The following is a 22,618-nucleotide window of genomic DNA, read 5'->3' on the forward strand; positions in this document are numbered from 1 at the left end:
AATATTTTTCCTTTTACAATGTAGTGTCCACGGACGCCTCACAAAAAGATGAGAAATCAGCGATAGGCATGTGCTCTCAAACACTATTAGGGAGCTTTGCTATCCGTCTTCCCGATTACACTCCAATTTATGTGGCCGAATTCATTTAAAAAAAATTAAATTATGGGGCTTTACGTGCCAAAACCACTTTCTGATTATGAGGCACGCCGTAGTGGAGGACTCCGGAAATTTTGACCACCTGGGGTTCTTTAACGTGCACCTAAATCTAAATACACGGGTGTTTTCGCATTTCGCCCCCATCGAAATGCGGCCGCCGTTACCGGGATTCGATCCCGCGACCTCGTGCTCAGCAGCCTAACACCATAGCCACTGATCAACCACGGCGGGTCTGGCCGAATTCATGGCCATATGCTTGGCCGTATACAAAATTCCGAAAAATGTGTCACACATAATATTGTTGCAGACTGCCTGTCAGTTCTTATGTCGCTAGAAAGCACAATAATTCACTATTGCACCGATCGCTACGCTTTTTATTCCACATCATGTTAAAGGAATTCGGTTTTTGTGGACACTTGGACATTGTGGATTAGCACCTAATGAGCTTGCAGACAACTCGGCAAAGGCAGCGCTTGCTGGGCCAGTGAGTTTCTTTATACCCAACCTTACTCTGCTAGCGGCAACAAGATTAAGAAGGCGGCAACAAGTCCTAGGTAGAAAAAATGAGCCCCTCCTTGCTGCACCGGATTACGAACATTAGCATTCCCATTGAATGATCGGTCTTGTCCCTCTTGGCAACGCGAAGTTTCCTCCTCTTTTACCGAAAATATAATTCCGAGAGAAAGACCTACTTAGAGCAGCACCTATTGCGTATGGGCCTTCCTTGGCCGAGCTCGAAAGAAAGTATGTCAGATTGTACATGAGTACGTCATTGCGTCTGGGAAACTCTCATGTTAAGCACATTTTGCTCATTATTAACACTAAATCGCATTATTTTCATAATCACGATGTAGAATACCACAACTAAATCTGTGATTGAGTAAGTGTGGGTTCACACCATAGAACCTTTGTGCATCATGGGGGGGATATAGAATCGCTGGACCAATTCCTCCTCTTTTGCCGAAAATATAATTACGAGAGAAAGACCTACTTAGAGCAGCCCCTATTGCGTATGGGCCTTCCTCTCTCGGTGATTAACATTTTATCTTTTGGAGCAAGTACCCTTGGCCGAGCTCGAAAGAAAGTGTATCAGATTGTACATGAGTACGTTATTGCGACTGGAAGACTCTCATGTTAAGCGCATTTTCCTCATTATTAACACTAAATCGCATTATTTTCGTAATATAGCACCTTCGTCAAAATTGGCATAGCCACTATTCAATAAACGGAAAAAGAAAAATAATTTATATTAACTATTAAATAAATATGGATGATACAGATCAATAAGTTAACAGGAAGCAAGAAGTTCATATGTTTCCATTGAGAAGAAGACGAGCCCTTCGGCGAGCCAGAAGACAAGCCCTTCGGCGGTCCGGAAATCATAATGTGCGGCGATCTGAGACATCGATGTGAAGGATGGACTCGTGAACGGTGCCGTCAGTGTACTTCGAGAGATCGAGTACAGGGAAGGCGACGCGCGCGATGCAGTACACATTTCGGTGAAATTTGATGTGCCACATACTGACCGTCTGGCTAAGATCAAAGCCAAGCCCCTCGCGTATGCTGCTCGGAGACAGGCGATCAAGATCATGGCTGATATAGTGCCTGTCTAGTTTCGTCCCTTACAATCATCTTGGATAGAAAGACCGGACTGAATTGCCGACGAAGGCAGTTTCCGGTGGTTTAAGGTAGTGCGGTCACTGTACAGACTGGGGACGGAATCGCTGTCGCCACCGCATGCGTTCATCCCGGAACGTCAAAGAGGGACCTTGAAGAATTTAAGAACGACACATTTGAGTGGATCCTCCCGGTGGACCCCAATTCCGCCGTCAATGTAGGTGACATTAACGTCGACGTGTCTCGTCCCGACGGAAAGTGGTTCATGGCGTTTCTCTTGGGAAGGTTTGGCCTTCAATGTCGCACCAAGACCAACGTCTCCACGACGCGCCATCGGTTGTGCATGGACCTAACGTTCGCTAAGAAGATCTCCAGTGTCATCACAGAGCCCATGGCCGTCTATCATAGCGACTATATAGCAATAATTACTGTGGCCACGAGATAAACGTTAATACAAATAAACATGCATAAACAGTGCATACTTGTGCAATATTGTTTTGTTGTTTATTTCATTTTATTTATAGTTATACACAGATCCGCTGGTCATCCACCTTCACAGAGTGGAATGGCTCTGAATGTTTTTCTCCTTTCCTTTTTTTCGTCGCCACATGGCGGCTATGAAGCTGAGAATGAGGAGGTGACCTGACGACATCTTGAGGTTGGCAATGACGGCGCAGCGAAAAGGATGAACGTGCAGAACGAACCCAGTTTCGGGCTTCCGATTGCTGTCCCGGTAGAGAGACTTGCAAAACAATTTACGTCCGGAAGAGGCCGAGTGCTGTTCAGTCAAACGCCGTTAAATATCATCTCCGATAGTTGGTTAGGAATACTCTTTCTATGAATAAGGCACAAAGTACAAGAGTACAAAGGCACGAATACAACCCCCTCCCCCCCCCCCCACCAAAAAGAAAAAAAGAATAATTGAGAAAGCACTTTGAACAGCAAGACGTCAAAACCGTGCATGTTTATTCATCCAGTCTCGGTAAGGCTTGTAAATGAGCCTTAAGAAAGGGCGCGTCGCATGCAAAAAAAGAAGAAAAAAAAACGAAAAAAAAAGGGTTGTCGCAACTTGTGTAAAATGAGCATATACAGGTTCAGTTCAGCACAATGTACAAGAGAGAGAGAGAAAAAAAAACAGAAAAGGCCTAAGGAACTATCGATCGCAGCGTATATCACTTTCCAACGGTCGTGAAGACCTCGTAGTCCAGCACTGTAAAGTTGTAGTCGCCCATGAGCAGAGTGCACGAAGCGCCCTCTCCGTCGTAAGAGTGCGGTAGGTTCGAGTAGCTCTCCATGTTGGAGTTGCAGTGATTAGAGATGCTCAGGTCTGCGCCAGCCCCGAAAATCGGCCCGTATCTGCGATGAACAGATAAGAGAGAGACAGAGAGCTGAGGAAGTTTGCAGGAATTCGTGGTACGCAAAAGGCGGCGTGTAAAAACACGGACGCACTAAGAACGAGAAGGACAACACAAACGCCGTCGCTTGTGTTGTCCTTGTCGTTCTTCTTGCGTCTCTGCTTTGCATGGCTGCTTTTCCGTACGTAATAAACAGACAAGAAGCACGGCCGGCAGAGGAACTGACTTTATTGGCTTGATTGTCGTAACAAGCCCGCCGCCTCGAAACCAGAAATGCGATTTGGTGCATTATAATGCGATTTATCTTTGTTGCTTGACAATGTTAACGTAAGAGATTTCTTTCATCGATATGTCACGTCATCGAATATTTAGAAAAAAAGCAAACTGAACGTAACAAACGTAAGAAACAAAACAAACGTAACAAACAAAAGTACTGGTGTGCGAATATTGGAAATTTAGAACACGAACCGAATAGCAACGTCTATACGATTCGTAGTCGATTCGAGAATCCGCTATTAGAGAATGTCGAATATTTCTTTCCGTTCGAATAAGGGATAGCAACGCTTACTGGAGTCTACAGGGAGAAAGATCGATAGCAGTGGTAACTGTTCCGAATTATTCTGCTGTGGAGACCAGCGGTTATTGCAAAGTGGAACCATTTCTTGAGCGAACGCACGGAGGAGTCAGATACTGGTCGACAATTTTCAGTCATTCAAAAAGATGTGTTGTCTTTAGACAGCCTACGAATTTGTAGTCGCGATAGATGCAAGGCAGTTTACTTGGCCAGCCTCACCACGTTCATATAGATTTAAAACAACATAGGGTGCTACAGTATTACACCTATAGATCCTTTAACGAACATAACACTCTTCGTTTATATGGTGACGTGCTGTTTGTTTCATTACGGCATGAGCATTTCTTTTGTGCCAGCGCCAACTAGTGCTTGTAAACGAATGGCGCGCGCGTCACGTCACATATACTATTTCTTTATATAAGCGCGAGCACGAGCAGGGTGCGCCACAGACGCAGGAATGAAAGTCCAGAACAACTGTCAACCTCACCACGGTCCTTCGCACGCGCCAAGTCGCATAGCAACAAGTTGCTTATGAAAGCGAGAGCGCGCCAGTTTCCCCCATACGGTTGTACCTCTCGAAACTTTGCCCGAGGGATAAAACGATGTGGTATATTTTTTCCCATTACTGATATGTTCTTCGCCGGAGCACAATAAATCACTGATCATGCCAACGACGCCATATTACCGCCGTCACCTTGCTGCTGTCACACACACGCATATATAGAAACGCTCGCGTCACACACACACAATTGTTCGCCTTACACAAACATATTATTCCATTTGGTAACGCCTTGCAGAACCACAGGCGATGCTGGATAGCCAACTACTTGCAAAATTCTTCGCGTAACATAAGTGTTCACAAGTGCGTGGAATCTGCATTTTTTTTAGTCTTCATTACCGTTATTGGACGTCACTCTTTTGACTTTCTCAGCTTCCTTCTCATCCCCCTATGTCAATTAGCTGTCCAGAATCTGATTCTTCAGGACGATTTGCCAGCCCTGCATTCAAAATGAAACTCTCTCTATCTCTCTATCAAGGCGTGCGCGGGTACTTACTCGGGGTGGTGGGAGATGGCGAACATCTTCTTGACGATGTCGAACTTTGTGGGCGGTAGGTCCGCGTTGTTGATGAGCGTGAAGAGGAAGGCTTTCTCCGAGGCAATGTACCGGCCGCGGCCTCCCGTCTTGCCCCAGGGTACGTCGCTGAAGCCGCCGCATAGCTGTCCCTGAGAACCCTGCATGTCACCGCCGCACGCTCAGAACAAGAGGCACAGAAGACGTCGTGTGCAGGCCCGTCCACACTCGCCACTCGGCTCTCACCATTGCCGCCGCGGATAACTGTGGATTTAAGAATTCTTACGGTACAGCGTGCCCTCAATCATTACTGGTATGTAGTCTTCGCCAAAAGTTTAAGGTCACACACTTAGCGCACGAGCGCCACTGATGTTAGATTGTGTGCTGTGTCTTCTCCAACACGGCAAGTTCTCTAAACCTGTAGCGAATTGGGACAGCTATCTTCAGTTACCGTACAACTGGAGCGTCTACGAAAGTTAGCCTGAACGCATGCTTACCAGGGCGATGACAAAGGTGGGGCTGTGCCCGTCGCACAGGTGGTGAAATGACTCGGCCGAGTAGCCATGGTTGGAGGCCCGGTAAAGCAGCCGCCAGAGCTGCTTCGGTGCACCGTACCAAGCGTTCAGCACTTGTTGCAGTCGCAGCTTGGGCCCAGTGAGCAGTTGCGAGCCCTGGAAGAGTCGCAGCGAGGTGCGCGGCTGAAGATGCCGCTCCTCCAGGTGCGTGAATTTGCTCGGCAGCGCCGCGTACCGGTACCTGCGCAAGACGTCTCTTGAGGAAAAATCTCCTTTACCATGCGGCACAGCGGATAAGCAAAAAACGGGCAAAGTAGCCTTTTTATTTTGCTTAATGGCCGACTTCCTACCTTTCCAACGTCAATTCCATTGGAACAGCACCCGTCGGTTCAACCTCTTCGGCAAACACTTGACTGTCGATGAGCAGCAATCGCACGTGATTGATGACTCCCAGAAGTTGCTGGAAAAAAAGAAAGAAAGAAAACGAGCACTTTGGAATGCGCGCTATATCTAGTAGCTTTAGCACATGAACATCCGAAGAAAGACCAGCATAACACGATAGAACAGCTCTGTCTACACGATTACAAAATGGTTTGATAATGAGAGACATAACTTTTATACTCCTGTAATGGCTCGCGCTTGCTCAATGCAATGCTCAGTCAGTAACCGGTATTTTTCAGCTGATATGACGAGGAGGTAAGGTAAGCTAAATAACTGCGACGAAGTAGGGTGGGAGGAGGTTGTGTTCAATCACGTACGCAAGCGCCAAGAAACACGCACACACGTTTATGTATGTATGTATGTATGTATGTATGTATGTATGTATGTATGTATGTATGTATGTATGTATGTATGTATGTATGTATGTATGTATGTATGTATGTATGTATGTATGTATGTATGTATGTATGTATGTATGTATGTATGTATGTATGTATGTATGTATGTATGTATGTATGTATGTATGTATGTATGTATGTATGTATGAGAGGCGTAGGAGGACGAATAAACATTATGAAAGTGAGCCGACGGTAGAATCAACCGAGGTCGGCGGTGTCCATTGAAAATGAGCTGATTAGGAAAATCGAGAACTGGAGGGAATTACAGAAGTGGGCTTCTCCTCACAAGGACCCTTTCAATAAAGAAGCCAGCTTTACAGACGCGTACTTAAAGGGACAGTAAAGGTAAGTCAAAAAGGCGATAGATTAGCGTTCGAGAACTTCTAAGGCGTCAATATTATCGCTAATAGAGCCTTAATAATCGAGAAATTGAGGTAAATGCAGGACATGATTAGAGACCCCCCCCTGGACATTCAAGTACTTGCCCGATGACGAAAACACTCCTCAGTTAAATTCTGTCACTAGCTAACTTAGAACACATGCTCTGGCGGTGCCCGGCGTTGCGCGACGGCAACGGCGTCGCGTCGTCCAAATGAGAGGCTGCCCTAAGCAGCCCCGATCGTGAAGCACAGCTATGGGCTGTCCACGGGGCCCGCAACGCCGCAGAAAGGCTCGGCCTTTCTGTACCGACGTGGGAGCGGCCCGCTACGGGCTGACGCGCGTTCAGAAGGAGCAGAAGAAAGTTTTTCCATACCAAACCATACTAGTACTCAACCACTCGTTGCAAAAAACATCCTTGTATTGTATTATAAGCTTAAATAAAATGCTACTTGTCCAGTTCTATTTCATTCTTAGAAAAAAAGAACTAATTGAAATTGCCCTTGACAACGACGCGGGCGGTAGACAGTTTTCGTTTTCGCTGGACTCCGCGCCGCCCACGCTTTAGCGTTTAAGTAGTTCCGTAGTTCCGTTATCGCGTAGTGCTGTGCTGGATTTGCCGGCTGCAAACTGCAAGTAGCAGAGAATTCAACTTCCATGCGATGTCGCGGGATGCCCGAGCGGTCTACGCCACTTGACCAAAAAGCAGCTGCAGCGGCGAATCCATCGCTCTGTTTTGGCTCGGTACCACCGTCTGACGGGCGCCATTTTACTCACCGACGGCAGCAAAGGGTGGTGATGGCGTATGCAACGTCACCACTTCCCCGGTTGGGTGGCGGGAGATTTGAATTTCGAAAAGCATTCGGACCCTTCAGATGCAATTTTCTCGTAAACAATCTTTTCTTGGCGCGAAACAAACGTTGCGAGGTTTCTGCAATAGTATTTAAACAGTCCACGTCGACTTACTATTTGCCTTTAGTGTCCCTTTAAGGGGTGGTAAAGAGCAATGCTAATCAATTTAGGTTGGTAAAGTATTCTTGCAAAATACTATTTTAGATACTATCTTGCAAAATAGTATTTTAAAGTCAGTATTTTACTGTGGAAAATGAAGGCCAATCTCTACAATTTTCAATTTACTTTCTAATTCTCAGCGCCGCTGCGTTAGTATGGTGGCGAAGATTTTCGAGTAGGCTCGCGTATTTGAGCCTTTTTGCCGCTGGGAAAGTTTTTGAAACTCGCCGCGCTGGCCCTTTTGGTTCCTTTAGAATGCAACGTTGTCCTTTAGCGATACACAATTAAGAGGACCTAATTTGTCACTAACAATATTCGTGATGTCACGGTGATCTGGCGCAGGAACTTCAGGGCGGCGTTGCCGTCCTCCTTTCGATTTTTCTGACTTTAGGAGCTTACCCTGCTGCTCCCACGGTAAGAGTTTCCCAATTGCTGAGGCGTTAGTGAATAGTAAATATTAACCTTATATTCCTTTTTAGCGTCACTTGAAGCAATTATGTACGTATAAGCGCTTTTGAAACAGCGTCCGCGTTCGCATTCATTGGCTGCCGTCGCTTTTCAGGCCTCAGAAATGAATGGAAGCAGATGATGTATTGCCACCAAATGTAATACAGCCTGTACAGCGTAACTATAAAAACCACCTGGTCTTTCGGGGTTGTTCCAGGGTATTCAAGCAACAAATTTTCTCGTGCGGCATAGGAATGAAATATGCTTAATTTGTCGCCCATGATGCAACAGTACACTACGTGAGAGATCGCATGACATGCTTTTGCTTATAGCGGGTGTTACAACGTCCCATGCGAGTGAAAAACGTTCCCGTATATATTATTTGGTAAAAGCCTCACCAATGCAGATCACACTGTTGCATTTTCTTTGTCAGTTCCTTTTTTTTGCCTTTTATTTTACAGTGTTCTCGCAGCGAACCACCCTGCTAGAGAGCCAAAGAAAAGTTTTCCTCCAGCTCGTTTTTTTTTTTTAACTTCTCCTTCTGCCCGCGTCTTAGAAGCGACCCACCCAAGAGTCGTACACTGACTGTCAAAGTGGATTAGACAAGTTTGAGAACTAAACTTGCTGCAAGAAGTTGTCTTGAAGAGATATAACGGTGTCCCCTGCAATTTCTCATAGAAACGTTGTTGACGTTTACGGGAGTTCCTGCAGCCTTTATTGGATCTTCTTGATTGATTAACATACTGCAGTTCCGGGAAAGCTTTTTGCGAAATAAAGGAGAGAATATCAATGATGACGAAGCATGTCGTTAATATTTTGTATATCTGGCGACAGAAATGAATGGCTAAAACATGATTGACCTGCTATTGGTTATGTCGAAAGCCGGAGCTACGATACCTGGCAAATCCTGGCCCTTTCCTCTTCCGTCCAGTGTGCCGTCGGCTGAGTGACTCCAGCATGGTGCTTTGCCCATGACAGCACTGCTCGCCAGACGTCCTCTTCTTCCATTGCCAACTTGACCAAGGAAAATCAAAGGAAACACAGGAACGAAAAAAACCCATGACCAAAGCATCCTGGGCAAGGATCTATGGCGTAAATTTATGCGTGAAGAAAACAAGACGCGCCGCGCACGGCCACCACATTTTCTCACATTATGTCTTCGAAGTCTAACTGAGTCGATTGCGCCAACGTAAATTGTTGTGGAAGAGTATAAGCAGCCTGTATAAGCACTGAGCGACAGTGCGCTCAGTCCTGTCGCCTTCTTCCTTCCTTCCTACGGTTTGCTCACTAAAATAATTTTTCCTTGTATAAACTTGTTTCAGCTTTACATCTACACGTATGCCTACTGGTTAGACATGCGCGCACGAAAACGCGGCGGTTTCTCTCTTTTGCAATACAGCATATCACTTGTGGGTGGTCTATAAAAAGATAACGAAAAAAAGAAAAGCGCATCGAGAAGGCAAGCAACCACAGTCCTTTTAATTGCAAATTTCCCGATTCAGATTTTTCGCAAACGTGGCCGTTGTCAAAAAAAAAAAAAATTATTCGTGATTTTTCGTCGATATTTTATGGTTGCGGGTTTCGTGCGATTAGACGTTGTCGCAGCTGTACGACAACAATACATTTTTTTTCGAGAGGGAGAGACTCCAATATACGAGTTCAAATTTGTGCGGCTTTGGAGTGACCACCCGTGAAGCGGAGTTCATATATCCCTTCCGAGGTTGACAGAACGCGCCACGAAAGCTGGCGAAGTTGCTTGGCGCCGCAATACACGCCGTGCGGAGTCAATGGCCGGCTCAAGTCAGGCGGACAGGCGTCAAGTTATCACCACCGAAAAGAAACTCACGTAGTCCGAAGACACAAGGTGGATGAGGGCATCCTTGGGGAGGTTAAAAAATGCGCTCGTCTTGACGCACTCTATGGCGTTTTCGCCCACGAACGCTGTACACCTGTCCACGAATGACTTTCCCCCTTTTGTACCTGAAAAGCGAAACGTTTAAAACACGTGAAATACTTGGAACTCATGCAACACTCACGAATGTTCTTGAAGTTCTTGAATTTTCTTTTCCTCGCCATAACCAAGCGTCCACCAACCACGCAACCGGACATCACAACCACGCGCTCACTGAACTTTGTCATAAAGAAATATAAATATTGCCAAAAGTATCATTAAAGAACGTCTCTTTTTTGTTCAACATGGCGTTTGCCAACAACAACAACAACAACAACGACGACGACGACGACAACGAATAACTATCTAAGTATCTAATAAGTAACTAAGGGAACTGGAAGGCTGGCTGGATAGCTTTCACTTAAACCTGAATGCTAATAAGTGTGCTGTCCTTGTTTTTCCCGTTAAAGACCCAGTATACATATCGCTTAAATATCATCTCGAAGATATCCCACAAGTAGAGTCACTCGAGTACCTTGGAGTTATTTACAACGGAAATCTTAACTGGCGGCCGCATATTGAATATATTGCGACAAAAGGAGCTCGTACAATGGACATTTTGCGCAAGTTGAGCAATCGAAGAACAGGTATGCGAAGAAAATACCTCTTAATGGTATATAAAATGTACGTTCGTCCGGTGTTAGAATTTGGATGTGTTTTATTCTCAGGTTGTTCAATCATACAAGCTTCGGCCGCTAGTTTTGTTAGAGCGAGAGGCGCTACGCCTGTGCTTAGGCCTCCCAAAATACGTTGCAAATGCCGTATTATACCTGGAAGCAAGAATCCCACCCATTTTATGCCGATTTCACCTTCTGACCATTCAGACTTTCTTAAGGCTATATGAATCACCATTAAACCATCCGCAAATTATTTTCATCTCCAATCCAGAATTATTTTTTCCTGTTCATTGGCCCAGGTTTCATAGACCACAGATTATATTTGCGCAAGCATTACTTTAACCACTAGATGTGCAAATTCTCGATGTGCTTCCTAATAATACGCATTCAAATTACCCAGAGATCAGGTTCGATGACATTTTCCCAAACCACGCGAAACTACTCCCTTACGGAATCTTAAACGCCATGTTGCAAGACCACCTAAGCACCCTAGAAACGAACATTATCATTGCAACAGATGCCTCACAGTGCGAGGAAAATGCTGGCACTGGAATATTTTGTCCTGCACTGGACTGGTCTTTTTCTTTAAGATTGCCTGATTTTGTGCCTGTTTTTCTGGCCGAGTTGCTAGCAGCTTAGCTTAGCTTTACGTAAATTAGAACAAATGATTACAACGGCTGCTATTCTTACTGACTCCATTTCTGTATGCTCTTGCCTTACCGCTACTAATGAGTACTCTTCCACTTACTAGTTCTAATGAACTGCTACTACTACTAGTACTAGTAGTTCTACTAGTTCTACTAATGAAAACTCTTCCACTTACTAGTTCCTGCCCATGTGCAATGTGTTCATTTGATTTGGGTGCCTGGTCATAAAGGTTTTTGTTAATGAAACTGCCGATTCACTGGCATGGAGGTATTACGTGCATCACTATCCGGCCCTGTTCTTCCTATTCTACCAGTGACAGCACAGATCACGGCGGCAAGATTTCGGATGCGATCAATTAGATTAGCCTTATCAAACTCACATTTGACTGCTTCACCAGAGTATAAGCACCTGGCACTTCCCTGGCATAGCGAATCCTGTTGCACAAAGATGCCTGAGGTCTGCCTCACCAAATTACGCTGCCGCATTCCCTCCGTAAATTTCTATTTACACAGGTCGGGTTCGGTGCCCTTCCCCCTCTGTTCTTTTTGTAATGAGGAGGAGACGATACAGCACTTTCTTCTATCTTGTCGCCGCTTTACTGCGTTAAGAAAAAGATTGCTGGAAATACCTTTTCGAAGAATTGGCCTGGACTTGACAGAACCCGCAATTCTTTCGTTCGGGACGTCCACTTTGAGATTGATGCAGGGCATTCTAAACGAATGCCCTGCTAAATTCTTTTTTTTTTTTACTTTTAAATTAATTATTACTCATTCAATATGACCTTCCTGATTTTATTTTAACAGGTAATTCTACACTATTCAATGCGATTCCCATAGATGTTAGGAAATTTGTGCTCCATATTAATTTGGAATAATCCACCCATTTCTTGGCCAATCCCCCATCGTGGGTAGGAGCCACACGTGTCACAGGCTACAACAACAACAACATAGTGCATTAGTGAGTACACTTATTTTGGTTGAACCGGGCCGGCCGCATTAGCTCAGTGACTACAACGTTGCACAGCTGAGATCAAGGTCGCGGGCTCGCTTCCGGCCGCGTCGGCCGCATTTCCACGGGGGATGAATGCAGAAACGCTCGTGTATCGTGCATTCAGGGGCTTCTTAAAAAGGCACAACGAGGTGAAAGTTAATCCGCAGTGCTCCAATACGGCGTGCTTCGTAATCAGATCGTTGTTTTGGCACGTTAATCACCAGAGTATAATTTAGTAACTTTATTTTGTTATCTGTTTTATTCATCTTGTTTTCTCCTCACTATTTTCATTTTTTACTGAGTAGTGTTTGGGACTTTGGCATAGCCGGTCCTAAACAGGCCTGCCTTCCTGTTTTTTTTTTTCAATTCATATAAGCAAAGTGTGGCTTTGAGGAACGTGTACTATGGAACGAATGAAATTAAATGCTTCGGGTTTGGGTTACCTACATCGCTCGCCAACCTATCAAAGGATGCGAATTAATAAGAAGGATAAGGTTTAGTTTCAACCCTGCACCTTTGCAGCACACTTAGAACGCCCTTCAATTTCGGGTTTCATATTACTCAAAATTTATGAGAGTATAAACATGAACGCTCACTTTGAGTCAGTAATTAAGGAGAACCTTTTTTTTCGGATAGCGTATAATACGTTTTTCTCTGGCTACTTTCATCAACAAAAATAAGATACATTAGGAGCACTCATCGTAGCGTGACTAATAAATTTATTCAGAAGCATAAGATAAGAAGGTTTGCACAAAAGGAAGCAAAAAAAATTTAAAAAGTCCTTAGGCACGTGTCTCAAGTGCTAACGTTGATCTAACTGTACAGGTTTTCAGAAAAGAGTCGCCACGAAAAAGATAATTTTGCTTTCTACGCAAATTATGCTGCCAGAAATTGACGTACGCACTATGCATGCCTGTGCGCTACCTTCACAATGACTTCATCAATTTCGAGCTCCGGGCCCAGCCCCCGAGTGAACTCTGTCCACTACACACACAGCAGTTGGTACGCCAGAGCGATTCGAAAGAAGAGGCGCCGGCCAACGAGCGAACATCTCATGAGCGATGTGTCCAATGATAAAGAATTCTTTCAAACGAGAAGCTTTGCAAATTCGTGATTCGATTTCTTTCTAAAGAGAAAAAAAATATGATTGGAAAATTTACGAGATTAGGCGTAAATTATCATCAGCACTATCGCGGCATCGTCGTGAGCGGCCACGTGCAATCTACAACAGCGTCACAGTTGCGTTTGTATAGAAGCAGGGTTTAGGTACGGGCTAGTTGGTATTACTTTGTTTCAAACATCACTTACAGCGCGTACATAGACAGGGACCAAAAGAACGAAGAAGACAAGCGCTGACTTCCAACTGATTTTTATTTTGAGTAGCACGCATATATACTGACACACCAAGACCAATATTTTTTAATTCTGTTTAATTGTGAGGACAGCTGTTTGGCGGCCTCTGTTCGTCAGACGTTGGATCTGTTTGAAGAATGCTTATCTCCGCTCACACTCACACATGAGCTTCAGGAGAATGGGTCACTCAGGTTTTTAGATTTCAATTTATCGTTTACCCGGCAACATGTATGCTGGACAACATGTATGTATGCTGCATAAGAAAGGGGACGCCCAAGGCTTGAAAAATTATAGACCGATCAGCTTACTGTCCGGTACCTACAAAGTATTTACTAAGGTAATCGCAAATAGAATCAGGAACGCCTTAGACTTCTGTCAACCAAAGGACCAGGCAGGATTCCGTAAAGGCTACTCAACAATAGACCATATTCACACTATCAATCAGGTGATAAAGAAATGTGCGGAATATAACCAACCCTTATATATAGCTTTCATTGATTACGAGAAAGTGTTTGATTCAGTCAAAACCTCAGCAGTCAAGGAGGTATTACGGAACCAGGGTGTAGACTAGCCGCATGTAAAAATACTGAAAGATATCTATAGCGGCTCCACAGCTACCGTAGTCCTCCATAAAGAAAGAAACAAAATCCCAATAAAGAAAGGCGTAAGGCAGGGAGATACGATCTCTCCAATGCTATTAACAGCGTGTTTACAGGGGGTATTCAGAGACCTGGATTGGGAAGAATTGGGGATAGGAGTTAACGGAGAATACCTTAGTAACTTGCGATTCGCTGATGATATTGCCTTGCTTAGTAACTCAGGGGACGAACTGCAATGCATGCTCACTGACCTGGAGAGGCAAAGCAGAAGGGTGGGTCTAAATATTAATCTGCAAAAAAACTAAAGTAATGTTTAACAGTCTCGGAAGATAACAGCAGTTTACGATAGGTAGCGAGGCACTGGAAGTGGTAAGGGAATACATCTACTTAGGACAGGTAGTGACCGCGGATCCGGATCATGAGACTGAAATAATCAGAAGAATAAGAATGGGCTGGGGTGCGTTTGGCAGGCATTCTCCGATCATGAACAGCAGGTTGCCATTATCCCTCAAGAGAAAAGTGTATAACAGCTGTGTCTTACCAGTACTCACGTACGGGGCAGAAACCTGGAGGCTTACGAAAAGGGTTCTACTTAAATTGAGGACGACGCAACGAGCTATGGAAAGAAGAATGATAGGTGTAACATTAAGGGAGAAGAAAAGAGCAGATTGGGTGAGGAAATAAACGCGAGTTAATGACATCTTAGTTGAAATCAAGAAAAAGAAATGGGCGTGGGCAGGACATGTAATGAGGAGGGACGATAACCGATGGTCATTAAGGGTTACGGACTGGATTCCAAGGGAAGGGAAGCGTAGCAGGGGGCGGCAGAAAGTTAGGTGGGCGGATGAGATTAAGAAGTTTGCAGGGACAACATGGCCACAGTGAGTACATGACCGGGGTAGTTGGAGAAGTATGGGAGAGGCCTTTGCCCTGCAGTGGGCGTAACCAGGCTGATGATGATGATGATGGTGGTGGTGGTGATGATGATGTAGATGTATGCTGGATGCATGAGCCACGAGCTAATAAGCCTCTATTATCCTACGCATCTGCCCATTCAAAACTGGTTAAGATAGGTATCGTTCATGCTTGCTTGCATAATGCACTAACAAAATCCTGTTATCATTTGATAGAACCTAGTTTCAGCTCGCAGATTGCTCGGTTGAGGGCGGCAGGGCACTCTAGCAACCTTCTTGTCTCAGTCTCGGAGACCTTGCGTAGTAAGTCAAGCACCGATCTTCACAGCATTTAGCCTCAGGCACATGATCGAAGAAACAAAACAGCTGTTATCCCGTACGTTCATGGGATCTCTCACAAGCTTAAATAAATAGGACAAAGAGCAGGAGTCGATGTTGTTTTCTCTGCTCAAAAAAAAAAAAAAAGAACACTTGCCCAGATTTGTGTCAGAACGTAGGACTTGCAGTATTAATCATAGAGAAAAGTATACAGTTTGTTCGAAAGGTATCGTGTACAAGATACCCTTGAAATGCGGTCGGTCTTATATAGGGCAGACAGGTAGATGTCTCAATTTTAGGTTGCAAGAACATAGCCATAAAGTGCGCAAAGGGCGGGAAGGGTTTCTAGGTGTACATTGCGCACAATGCGGCTCTATCCCGCTTTTTGAAGAAACCACTATCTTAGCTAGGCATTCTAATGAATGCACTAGACTTGTCATTGAAGCAGCAGCGATTGCTGCAGGTGATTCGGTTGGTAAGCCGTCAATTGCGTTAACAGATAAATGACTGTTTTTGTTTTTTGTTTTTTTGAGGTTGCACATGCGCTTTCGTTCATCTTAAGGCCGCGGTCATGGTTTCTTTGAATTTTGAATGCATACTCATGTCGGTTTTATGCTTAGTGTGGGGGGGGGGGGGGGGCGCTTTTGTTTTGGTGTCTCAGTATATGTGCCTGTTACTCAAAATAAAAATTGGTTGGAAGTCAGCGCTTGTCTTCGTCGTTCTTTTGGTCCCTGTCTATGTACGCGCTATAAGTGATGGCGTTTGTATAGTACTGTAGTATACATATACTATACTATACTATACTATACTATACTATACTATACTATACTATACTATACTATACTATACCATACTATACATATACTCTACTACATATAGTGTAGTAAAGTAGAGTAGAGTAGTCCACCTTGCGGAAACCCGCAAGGTGGACTACTACGTCAAACTCGTGCCTTTGCTTCGTGTTGTCGACAAATTCGACTTCGCCCTGCCATCTGCTAGCCGCCTGATTAGCTCAGGTGGTAGAGCGGCTGCCCCGGAAAGGCGGTGGTCCCGGATTCGAGTCCAGGACCAGGACGAATTTTCCTTGAACTATGAGGCTTTTCTTTCGAGGAACCCGTATGGGTTTTCTTTGTAGCAATTGCTACGAACGGGTGGATGTCTGATTTTCCCTTTATTCATTACTTCTCTCCACCTTGCGGGTTTCCGCAGAACTACTACGTTAAATCAGGGTTTGAACCGTTTTAAGTAAAGCAAGTGAGAGTGCGTAATATTTGCTTGCATCTCAGCTAATGCACTTGGTAACCTAAGCATGACATGTCTCTATTAATTCTTCCAGTGATCCGTCTACCTTGCAAGCGAGTGAGTCAGCGGATGTACGCAACAAAAAAAAAAAAAAAAAGAGAAAGAAAGAAAGAACGACTGAAGAGACTTGCCTGAGCTAGAAACCCTGTCTTCCATAGCCAAAGCGGAAGCCAAGAACGTGCACGCATTGTGAATGGACATGGTGCTGGTGACGTGGTCCTCGCAACTTTGCCGCAACTCTTCAATGCCCAGTTCATGCGCGAGGGCTAGCGCTTCGAACACTGTGCTGTCCTGCAAGTGTATCTGAAAAAAATTGGCATTGGATTAGCTCGGCTATGCCAGGATATACGTAGCGAAAGCTAAGGCATAGCATGGTTAGCCTTGGTTAATTTTGATTGCAAGTCCAGGTTAGTCTGGTTGTCTAGCTATGTTGCGGCGTTTAGCCAGTCATCCGGCGCCCTGTTCGTCTGTTTTGCTGGGCGATTCGTTTCCTCTTCATCTCGTTCCGAGGTCGATTCCAGGCCTCCTCCTACTTATCAGAATTGTCGCCGTCCATACTGCCGCCTAAACTGTGGTTGCGGCGCACGCGAGCTCTCGTTTTCGATCATCCGACGTGTTATCACGCATGCGACGCAGCTGGCGAAGCGAGCGGAGGCGAGCGCAACGACGCGGACGCGGTGTGACGCCATACCAAACGGCGGTGGCGGAAAGGCGCGGCGCTGCGCAGCGGCGGAACACTTGTGGCTCGGTGCTACAAGTAGCGCATGCGCAGTAGTGACTAGGGAGCGAGAGAAAGAGAAATATCCGCGGAGAGGCGCGCGTTGTGACGTCATGTGCCTCCTCGGAGCACCGCCATGGCGAAATCGCAAGTTCGCGGCCAGTAAAGCTTTCGCTTTAAAAAATTAAGGAACGAATGAAAAGAACATTCCAGTAAAGTGCCTCGAGAAGCACTCCCCAACAAAGCAACAACAAAAGACGAAAAGACAGCTTGCCGCAGGTGGAAGCCGAACCCACACCTTCCGCGTTACCCACGCGATGTTTTTTTTTTTTTTGTTCCGCTGCGGCCAACGTACCACGTCTACTTTCATGTCCATTTTTTTGTAATATTTTTACATCTCAATTAAACATACCAAATCATTTTTCCTTGTGGTTTCTCTAGTTCCACGGCGGCCGAATTGCGATGGGGGCGCGATGCTATAGCTCCCATGTACTCAGCTTTAGATACATGTTAAAGAACCGCAAGTCGTCAAAACTAATCGTGAGTCCCCCCACCACGGCGTGCCTAATAATCAAATCGTGGTTTTTGCACACAAAATCCCGGAAATAATTTTCTTTCGCTCATATGTAACGAAGCGCGTTTTCGCACTGGCAGAAACTGGTCACCGGCTAAGCTATCGGGAAAAAAAACAACTCAAATCTTGAATGTTCCAAAGACTGAAAAAGGGGACCACACACACACGCACACGCACACACGCACACACGCACACGCGCACACGCACACGCGCACGTACGCACACACGCGCACGCGCAAACACACACGCACACACGCACACAGACAAAAAACGTATTCATGTATAGCCAACAAGTAACGGTGTGGTCCGAAATTAGCGCCAACGCAGCGCAGTCCCCGCTAGTTCGCGTCTATTTTTGTAGATGGCGCACACCTCTGGCGTTTTCGGTGGGACTTTCGACGAGCGCTTAGCTGTTGGGACCCTCCGTTTAAGAGCACTCCGGCAGCTTTTCGTGATACTTGAACATGTATGTCAGTGATCAACACAAAACAATACGTGCATGTGAATCTATACGGCAAAGTGACAATAAATGGCCAGAAAATAGGTTATTTCCTTTGCTGACGCTACTAGACTCTGCAGCAACAACCTTTGAGCGCACTAAACATGCGTGCATTGGTAAAAAAGAAACAAGAAGCTTGAGCGTTTTGTGAAGTTGAAAAGGAAAAAAAAAATGTTTTATGAAGTGCATTCAGCCGCGTATTGCGCATTGAAGTGTTTAATGTAAAAATATGGCACATTTGAAAGCAAAACATAACAGTATTTGTTTCTGAAAGTTTAATTGATATAATTTTTGTTTTAAAAGCGACAGTGTTGAAGCTTGTGAAGATATCCAAAATTTGTTTGGTACCATGCATTCGTAGGTAATTAACAGTGGTCTCCATCATCATGTGAACCCGCTTTCGTATTCAGTAGCTTTATGATGATGTGACTTGTCTTAAAACACAGCATATGAACATTTCTTGCCGGTGCACATTTAAAGTTATTTTCGAAAATTTGATTGGATTACGTTTTTGATTCAAATAAGGTTTTTCCTTTCTCTCTCTCTCTTTCTCTCTCTTTCTCTCTCTTCCCTCTCTTTTCCTGTTTAGGTAGGGGTCCCAAAGGTTGCTTCACTACACGTCTTTGACGCATCGCGCGCTGCAATACAGGGGAGATGTAGATAAATGACGCCAAGGACGGTGAGAGGACCCAAATTCCATTATACTTTGGTCTCTTAAAACAAATTTGGTGGCGAATAAAATCTTGGGGAGCAGTAACGAGCCATAATTTAAAAAAAAGAGAATATAGTCGTGCGCAAGGCATGACGTGTTTGGAACTCGCCATGATTCGAAAGATTAACCGTGGAAGACACGGGCCCAAGAGGAACGAAAAATGCAACGCAAACGCTGTCTATCAAAAGCGGTCCTACTGTTGCGACAACAACAACAACAACAACAACTGCGCATGTTCTGGAGAGCGCAGCCATGGAGACTGCGTTGACGAAGACAATGGAGCCACGGAGAAGGAACTTGCCACGCAGACTGCTGAACCTATTCTGCGTCAATTGGCTGCCGTTTTGTAATCACAGTTATTGAATACTATACCACAGGCTGCCAAAACGCACCGGCTTATGACACCAACACGACAATCAGACAGACAATCGTAGAAGGCACCACGCACTGCGACTCTAGCTTAAAACAACGAGACATTCTTGGCCCGTGGAGAAACACTGCTTGCGCATTGCGCGCAAACTACAGGCCCTAGTGAAATTTTATGAGCAGGTTAAGTTTGTGTTTGTGTGGATCATGTATTGGCCGTTTGGTTGTTTGTAGAATGCCAGGCCGTCAGCCAAGCAAAGATCTCCAACTTTCATTAAAGACAGCATCTTTCTCCCCGACCAGACATGCCATGCGCCGACTTACCTTTCGCCTGTCAGACATTATTTCTGGTGACGTCATGCATTTCGCAGCCACATACCAGTTGCATCACTACGGTGCCCGTGCACTAATTACCCGGTCTGTTTAGACAGTACGTCGCAACTATTCGTTTTATATGATGATTAGAAGAAAGTGATCATGACAAAGCATGACAGATGAGTGAAAAGCTGTCTAGGACACTGCTCTGGTTACACAGGTTCCAAAGCTCGTATATACTATGTAAACGTCCGAGTGCGTCCGAGTGCGTCCGAGTCTTGGGGGACCCACCGACCCACAGTCTTGGGGCACCCACCGGAGTTAGCGGTGAGGTCGCGCGGTCGGTTAAGATAAGAAAACAGTCGAGTAGATTTTAACTCATCGTGCCAATATTCACCCGGCACATCATTAATGCTCGGTAAACCAAGAAAGAGTAATAGTCAGTACAGTACAGCACGGCGAGAGCGTCAGCGTTTGCGATATTGCCATAATACGTCACACCCAACCTCTTATTGTCACTTCCTAACGCCTTATTAAGTCATACTATGTCATACTAAGTTTTGTTTTTCTGTCTCTGGAATAGTGCCGTGACTTACTACACCATTTGATTGTACTGTTATTCAGCAGAGCAGCAAAAAGGTTATCGTGCTAAGAGAGCAAGAATCTCCCGAGAAGCCAACCCATACCATGAGGAATTGCCGGAAGTTTGCCTGCGAGGTCTCGACGTCCCAGGTGGATAAGAAGGCTTATTCTCAAAAGTCTGGAGAAGCGCTCCGGGCGAGCGCCGCCCGTACTGTTCTGCAGACTGCATGAACGCTGTCGTGCTTGCAGGAACCTCTCTACGAGAACGTGTGGCCGCTTGAGGATTTTGTTTTTTTCGTCCAGGTACAACGCAGGCTATTGTTGTCCGACAAAGACGTGTATTTTTAGTGCTGTTCGAAAGCCTGTACTCGAAAAAAAAAAGAAAAGAAACTGAAGCAGCCACACTCAGGAAGGACCTTACTACCAGTTTATGAAACGACATCGAAAGTAAATAGAGCGAGCACTCAGCTTACTGGCTCTTTCGGAGCAGATGCATCGGGGCTCAGAAGAGCGACAGGATTGTGGCTTGACATATTCCTCGATGCAGACGCATAAGCCGAACGTTCCGTTTCGCGCTATCAACTCAGGAAAGAACGCATGGCTGGAAGTGGTCTTCAAGTTTCTTCGGTGGCAGCTGTTCTACGCTTGTCTGGAAGCATCTTGTAGTAATTCGGAGGCCCAGGCGTTTGTTGAGAACCTTCCACGTCAAACTCTGGCGACCTAGCTGGTGTAAGCGCAGTCTATATAATGCCCGTACTTCCTCCTGCAGCACTACGGGGTGCTCGGTAGTAAAAGAAAAATGGTATCATACAGCTCATTGATGAACTTGAATGCCGAACGTGGAGCGCTTTGGCTGTTGAGTTACTCCTGTAATTGTCGTCATTTAATCTGCGGTCCGAATATGTATAGTTGTGAGTGCTGACTACCCATGCGTTGCGCCTGTGCAAAGTAAAATGTTTCTTTTTTTTTTTTAAAGCCGGTTGAAATAAAGACGTTTGACAGAATGGAAAGGGTAGCCAAAGTGACGTTTTATTACGTGCTTTGTTATATACTGTTGGCAGAAAAATATCACAACCAAGTCATTAACGTACTGATGTGAGGTTCTTAGTTTTACGACGTGCTCGTACTGCTGCCGCCAATGGCAAAATACGTCCAAGGACTCCTCAAAATATTGTGGAATGCCTTAACCCCTTGGCCAGTTTAATGACGCGTAAAGCGACCGGCACACTGGTCTAGAGCGTGGAAGGAAGTGGAGAAAGGAGGACGTGCATCCACGTTACGTAAGTGTGTTAGCGGCGACTAACGTAGGCTGCTGGTTCGAGACAACGTGCCTATGAACATCACCTCGCAGATGGATTGCTCTCCGCTACTCGGACTTGTCGCTATGTCAGTGGCATTCACAGCTTCTTTTTATCAACGATACCGTTTTGTACCCCAGGCGAGCCTCGGCAGTAGCCACGATGTAAATCAAAGGCCCATCTTAATGGCGTCTGACTGACCGATAGTACACGCGATCGGGGCTGTCTTGTATGCGATAGGTCAGCGTAGGCAATAGCGGCTGTCTTCGCTGCACAGAAATAAGCGCCAGTAGCTGTGGCATGCCAATAAGGCCCCGCTTACCGAGAAGAAAATTTTCTCGACCCAGCGCCACTTCCACTACACCGCGCAAACGTACGTTGCCGCACGTCATCTCCGCGCTTTATCGACGAGTGTGCTGGGGGCTGTGCCGGTCATAGAGTTGTATACGAAACTCTATGGTGCCGGTAGCACAAAAGCAAATTGTGACGTGATACAACTGCGCTCATGGACAACGCTCTAATTTTTTTTTTTAGACACGCGCATGGGCTTACAACCAAGGCCAGAATAATGCGACGATTCTGTTCTAATTATATTCTTTTTCGCACTTCGTTCACTTTGTTCATTTCAGTGTTTTATGGCCAAGTTGCGACATTGGCTGTATAATAATATTAAAAAAACTTTTAATTTTTATTACACGTTCGATTGAACTTGTTCCTACAAATCTCACTGATGTTCCTTTTGCACACTAAGAACAAGCATTTCACAACGTTGTATGTCCCTCGACGCGTTTTCTTCGCGATTCGTGTAGCTACATACATCGACGGCTGGCAATGGGGCGACATATTAACCTGACAGGGCCCAACCGTATGCACATCTTACCACAAAATAAAGTTGCA

The 22,618-nt window shown here is 45.3% G+C and overlaps 1 protein-coding gene across 1 annotated transcript in view; it reads right to left on the minus strand.

Moving 5' to 3' along the window:
• Positions 1–2,722: 2,722 nt before the first annotated feature.
• LOC126546297 (kelch-like protein 20) overlaps positions 2,723–22,618 on the minus strand; it is a 170,597-nt gene continuing 150,701 nt past the window's right edge. Inside the window, exons 4-10 of the mRNA XM_050194474.3 lie at positions 16,789–16,960; positions 9,812–9,945; positions 8,863–8,979; positions 5,641–5,750; positions 5,273–5,531; positions 4,758–4,936; positions 2,723–3,129 (exon numbers count right to left, since the gene is read on the minus strand). Of these exons, the coding sequence (XP_050050431.1) occupies positions 2,946–3,129; positions 4,758–4,936; positions 5,273–5,531; positions 5,641–5,750; positions 8,863–8,979; positions 9,812–9,945; positions 16,789–16,960 (1,155 nt within the window). The 3' untranslated portion in view covers positions 2,723–2,945. The remainder of the gene's footprint in view (positions 3,130–4,757; positions 4,937–5,272; positions 5,532–5,640; positions 5,751–8,862; positions 8,980–9,811; positions 9,946–16,788; positions 16,961–22,618) is intronic.

Source organism: Dermacentor andersoni, chromosome 1 (genome assembly GCF_023375885.2).
Source record: "Dermacentor andersoni chromosome 1, qqDerAnde1_hic_scaffold, whole genome shotgun sequence".
NCBI lineage: Eukaryota > Metazoa > Arthropoda > Arachnida > Ixodida > Ixodidae > Dermacentor > Dermacentor andersoni.